Source organism: Galeopterus variegatus, unplaced genomic scaffold (genome assembly GCF_000696425.1).
Source record: "Galeopterus variegatus unplaced genomic scaffold, G_variegatus-3.0.2 Scaffold50, whole genome shotgun sequence".
NCBI lineage: Eukaryota > Metazoa > Chordata > Mammalia > Dermoptera > Cynocephalidae > Galeopterus > Galeopterus variegatus.
In genome coordinates, this window is record NW_007726161.1 from 769,690 (window position 1) to 775,655 (window position 5,966).

The 5,966-nt window shown below is 49.4% G+C and overlaps 1 protein-coding gene across 1 annotated transcript in view; it reads right to left on the reverse strand.

Annotated features, from left to right (window-relative positions):
- The window catches only part of TCEA3 (transcription elongation factor A (SII), 3), a 36,921-nt gene extending 35,423 nt beyond the window's left edge, over window positions 1–1,498 (reverse strand). The window contains exons 1-2 of the mRNA XM_008572881.1: window positions 1,437–1,498; window positions 582–687 (exon numbers count right to left, since the gene is read on the reverse strand). Of these exons, the coding sequence (XP_008571103.1) occupies window positions 582–687; window positions 1,437–1,457 (127 nt within the window). The 5' untranslated portion in view covers window positions 1,458–1,498. The remainder of the gene's footprint in view (window positions 1–581; window positions 688–1,436) is intronic.
- Window positions 1,499–5,966: the final 4,468 nt, after the last annotated feature.

Here is a 5,966-nt window from a genome sequence, read left to right on the forward strand (position 1 = left end):
CCTTCTTCTTTGCTTTTTCTCTTTCCTCTCCTTTTTCTCCTCTGGGCGGTCCAGGGGAGTCTGGAAACAAAAGTGTGTCACTGACTCTCTCAACTCAGCTCTGTCTCAGCAGAACCCAGCATGACCTTTGGGAGGAAGGAGCAAAGGGCTTGACTTGGACCGCTGCACACACCCCTGAAATATGCACACACAAAAATATACATTTACACACAAATGCACATACAGCATGGCACATGTGTGTGCAAATACGCATTCTCACAAAGGGACATAAATACATCAGCACACACACCTCTGCACATATTCATACAAATGTGCATATATAGACATGTTCTATATATACAAACACATGAGCACACAAACATAAATACATACACACATGTGCAGAAAAATTTACACATGTACAAATCTCACATTTGTGTACACAAATACTGGCACTCTCCACTAACTCCCTGACTCAGAGGACATCTGTCATTAATTAAGTCACTCAGCAAACACAATGAGTGCTTGTTATGAGCCAGACACTGTCCTATCCCAGGTGCTAGGAGAAAAACGTGGCTCAGGTCAACCTTGCTCCCTCTCACCCAGCAGCCGTTTCCAGTTTTTGATGAGGACTTTGGCCAAGGACACCACCTCCTTGTCTGAGCAGTGCTTTCGGACCCCATTAACAGCAACTCCAATCCTGGTGGTCTGCAAAGTGAGAGGGTTAAGGGCTGGTCTCGGAATGGATACGCAGGTCTGGCTGCCCTTCTTGGCAGGACCTGCCCGAGCTCAAACCTCCCACCCCCAGAGTCCTAGCCCTGACCCATGGCTGAGGTAAGATGCCAGGCTGTATAACTGAAGCCCTGACCTGCCACCCTGTGTGGGGTCCAGTGCCCAAGGCTCAGTCCCTACACTGATAACCGTGGCTTTGGTGAAAAGCTGAGGTGGGGCAGAGTGGTGGGGGTGTGGCTGATGATTAAGACTTCTCCCTATTCCCAGACCCGGCTTGTCTTTGAGCTCAAGTTTCAACTCAGACACAGCTCTGGCTATTACATCTTGGGTCTGCACTAATTTTTCAGAGCCAAGAGTTTCTGATAAAGTTTGGGGGCTATGTGGGCAACGCAGAGAGGATTTAAAAAGGGGAGGACTTTTTCCTTTCCTTGGATCACTGGACTCTAGGATCCTACAGGCCCAGAGCCTGGAGCTTGGGTTATTCAAGGAAAGCTCAAGGACCCCCTGAGCCTGGAAGGTATCCTGGCCCCCCACAAGATGCCTCAGTTTCTTCCTCAGTCCCTACCCTAAGAGGTCTGTACCTCAAGATCCCCCTCTCTCAGGCCTCCCCTTGGAAATTCCTCCCAGACCCTAACATTGGGAGTCTCCCCCACTGGGATCTTTCCCTCCTCCACAAGGTCTACTCCCAGAGGCACTCCCCCAAGGGCTTACCACCCCCAGCCCACCTGCAGTAGCTGGATGGACATCTGACAGCTGTTCAACTTCTTCAGCAGGTCCAGGGCCCCTTCCTGTGGGAGGCCACAAGGTCACAAGTGAGGCCTGGGCCAGAGCCTCTCTTTGACTACTGTGGGGTCTGGGGGCGGAGGGCAAGAAGATGCAGACAAGCGGTGGAAGGACAGGCAGGAAGGAGAGAGAAGGGAAAGCTTCTGTCTCAGACCAACTCTCCAGCTTTATCTCCTACCACCCAGCTGGGTCCAAACCCCTCTGAGCCAGGCTCCAGCCCCAACTATTCACCCTGACCTCCACCCTTGGGTTCTGCTCTGCCTTCTACAGGCGTGCCCTCCCCTTTCCCCAGCTCTTCCTCCAGAATGAATTAGTTCCAGGCTTATTGTTACTGCTTGTGTGCCTGTAGCCTTCTCTCGCTTCCCAACCATAAGCTTCCGCAGGGTGAGGACTGTGGGCTTTCTTTAAAAAGCAGTTTTATTGGGCCGGCCTGTGGCTCACTTGGGAGAGTGTGGTGCTGATAACACCAAGGCCACGGGTTCGGATCCCATGTAGGGATGGCCGGTTAGCTCACTTGGGAGAGCATGGTGCTGACAACACCAAGTCAAGGGTTAAGATCCCCTTACCGGTCATCTCTTAAGGAAAAAAAAAAGCAGTTTTATTGAGGTACAGATGACATACTAGAAACTGCACATATTGTTGTGCATGATTTGATGAGTTTCGATACACCCATGAAACCATCACCACAGTCAAGACAGGAACACAACCACATCCCTAAAAGTTTTCTTGTGCCCCTTTGCAATCCACACTGCCCTCCACACCCAACCCCAGGCAGCCACAATTCTGTCACTATAGGTGACCTTGCATTTTTAAAGATTTTATATAGAGTATAGGATTAACTCTTTTTTTTTAAATCTGGCTTCTTTCACTCAGCATAATTATTTTGAGATTCAATCCATAGTTCCTTTTTATTGCTGAGTAGTTTTCCATTGCATGTATATATCACAATTTGTTTATCCATTTACCTGTCGATGGGACTTTTGGGTAGTTTCCAGTTTGGGAGAAACTTCTGGAGCTACTACACATAAAGCTATGAACATTCATGTTCAGGTCTTTGTGTGGACAGATACTTTCATTTCTCTAGGGTAAGGAGAACTGTTTTAATCTCTGAAATCTTAGGGCTTGGCATAGGACCCAGTGCTCCAAGTGCAGGAAACTATGAATGAATAAAGCAGAAAGCAGAAAGCGGTAGAGGGAAAATGGAGGCTCAGATTTGAAAATTTGCTGGCTTCCAGGCCCTGAACACCCCCTGATTCATTTCAGCCTTCCCCTTCCTCCCATTCTCTTCTTAGAAGCCAGCATTGGCCTCCTGTCCTGAGATGGGTTCCCTGGGGACACCAGCTGACAGTGTCCTGTATGTCCCTTCCCTTGGCCTTCACTGTGTGGTTCCAGTGTCATCCTCCACCCTGCCCGGACCTGGACCACATCCCAGGTGCTGCCCTCTGTCAGCCCTCAGCCTCCCTTACAACTTGGGTTCACAGTATGTTTCCAGAGGCGTGACCTGCAGACGTCTGTGTAAATGAACTTGTGGGCATACAACTCCATGTGTAACATTAATTAAAGGCTTACTATGTGCTGGGCACTTGCATTATCACATTTAACTATCACAATGACCCTATGAGGTAGGTCCTATTTACTATGCCCATTTTTACAGAATTATTATCCCATTTTCACAGAAGGGAATGCAAGAAACAGGTGAAATAGTTTGCCAAAGGTTACACACTTTGTAAGGAGATGAGCTGGGATTCAAACTCAGGCCGTTGGGGCTATACAAAGTGTGTAGGTACGAGCATATGTCTGTCTAGACATGTATAGTATGGAATATCAGCATGGGTAAGTGCAGTGGCATGCTGGTCAACAATTAGCAACCAGTTCTCAAGGAAAAAAAAATGATTTGTAGTGTTTGCCAACTTCCATGGTGTGAATACTCCTCCCATGGTCAATTTCAAGCTACCAACATGCTGTCACTGAACTGAAAGAGGAAGTGGGAAGAGATGTGCAGTACCCTACCATCATATAATACTCATATTTCCGCCATATAGCTATAATAGAAGTTTCCTCTAAGCCATAGATAATAGAAAAATGTAACAAAATAATTATGAAGTGGTGATTATGCGGTATTTATTACCTTTGTTTTGAATATAATACACTTAATCGTAAGCAGATAATTTAATTTTTTAGCCATAGATAATAGAAAAATGTAACAAAATAATTATGAAGTGGTGATTATGCAGTATTTATTACCTTTGTTTTGAATATAATACACTTAATCGTAAGCAGATAATTTAATTTTTTTATAATGGCTGTGTTTAACAACAAGCTTGCAAAATTCCTGAAAATTCAACAATCGGTGTTAAGCCAGTTCCAGTTCACCACTGGGTGTGTGCCTCTATGTCACAGCTGTATAACTGGGTCATATTGAAGAATAGCCCTGAGCCTGGGTTGCAGCTGGATTCACAAAACTTTGTACAAACATTGCCAGGGGTGTCTCTCTGATGCACATATGAGATGTGGAGCTGGCAGTCCCTCTGGTCCAGGTGTGGAGGTGTGAGTTTGCAACTTGAGGCACAATTGTGTCTATTTGTTTTTGTGGGATGATGCCTGTTATAATGTCTGACTTGTAAATGTGGCTGTTTGCTAAGTCTAGCTTTGCGTGTCTGGGTGTAGCTGTGTTGTGTGCATACATGTGTGTAGCTATCTTTGTGTATCTTTCTGTAACTATAATGGTGTGTGTCATGTCAGTGTCAGCAGCATGTCTCATAGGCAGTTAGGTCTGTAGTTGCTTGTTTAGCTACTGTTGTGTGTGGCTGTGTGTGTGTAGCTGTCTGTCGATGTGTAAGTATGCGCTTGTGTAGCTGTGACTGTTGGTGCTTGGCTGTATGTTTGAACCTGTACAGTTGGTGCACACTCACAGCATCTGACAAAGCCCTAAGGTGCTGAGGCTTCAGCAATTGGCAATAAACCCTGGGCATGAGCTGCAACGTGGAGGATCCGTCTTATTACAGGAAGTGTGTCCTCCTCTGCCTAACCACCGCTGGGCGGGCCCTCTTTCATTCCCAGAGCAGCCCCACCTTTCTGGGTCAGATGCCCAGAGCTCTGTGCCCACCCATATGCTGCAAGAGCCCAGGCAGAGACGTGGTGTGAACTGGCTCCGCAATACAGGGATCCTGCGGCCAGACTTGTATCCTTCCTGGAGACAGTTCGGGGTACTTCCACAGGAACTCATCCCAATAGATACCATTTCCTCTTCCCATTTCACAGAAAAGGAAACAGAAGCCCAGAGAGGGATTGTAGAGTGGCTTGCCTAAGCCATAAAAGGAGTGAGGGGGAGGCCAGGGCAGGTCCCTTCCTCTTTAGCCAGAGCCCTACCCCAACCCAGCTGCCTTTCCCCAGATTTCCTTAGCTTCCCCACCCCACCCCTCTCACCCAGAGGCCCAGAATTTCCTTCCTGGCCCAAGCCTGGGTCAGCAAAGGGCTGGACTAGGATAACCTGTTTATTGGAAATGGAGTTCAGCTCAGAATACCTGGCTGGGCTCTGCACCCCCAGCTGGGATAGTGCCCCACATAACCTGAGGCTCACCTTTCCTGAGGATCTTGGAGGAAGCTGGAATGGGGCAGATGGAGGCTGGGAATGTGAAGGTGAGAAGCTCCCAGTACTCTGCAGGTGTCCCCCGTACCTTCCTGTGTTTCACCTGACCCTGCAGAAGCAGGGCCCTTGCACTAGCTTCTACCACACACCTATCTCATCTCTTCAATCCTCACCACGCCCTTCCCCCCAAGGCAGGTAATCTCATTTCCTTACAGATAAAAAAGCTGAGGCTCTCGCCCTTATGTGAACACCAACTCTTTACTACCAAATGTCTACTTTAGGGCTTCCTGACACTCCATGGTTCCAGTGGCCCCTCCCTCTGGCTTTGGCCACTCTTACTGGCTTTAACGCCTCCCTTAGGGTCTCTTCCTTTCCCAAACTCTTAGGGTGGCAGAAAGTACTGGAAATGCAAGTCCTGCTGCAGCACATGGCTATGGATAGTGGGAGGAAGAGAACCCTGGGGCAGGGCAGAGTGGAGGGGCAAACCCACCGGGTTCCTTTCCCTTATCTTGGAGTCAAGGCCAAATTTACTCTGGCTAGGCACCGGCCAACCGACTGTGTAGCCACCAGCCTGAGGCAAAGATCACAGGAAGGATCAAACATTAACTTCCAGGAGGGCCTGCACTCCGGGCTCCCAAGACCCTCAGGTAGGGCTGTGGGCCCTGATTCCCGCGGAGCTCCGAGGCCTGCTCCTCCCCCCGCCCCCGCAGCCCAGGCCTCGGCCCCGGCCCCCTTCCCCCGCCGGCCGGGCCCCAGCACCTGTTCGGCCCCCGCCGGCCGGGCCCCTCCCCGCCGCCAAGGAAAGGGAAAGTTGCAAACAGAACCGCCCCTGGCGGCCCGCGCTCTGGGGGTTCGGGATCCATGGCCCTTGGCTCCTCTCCCG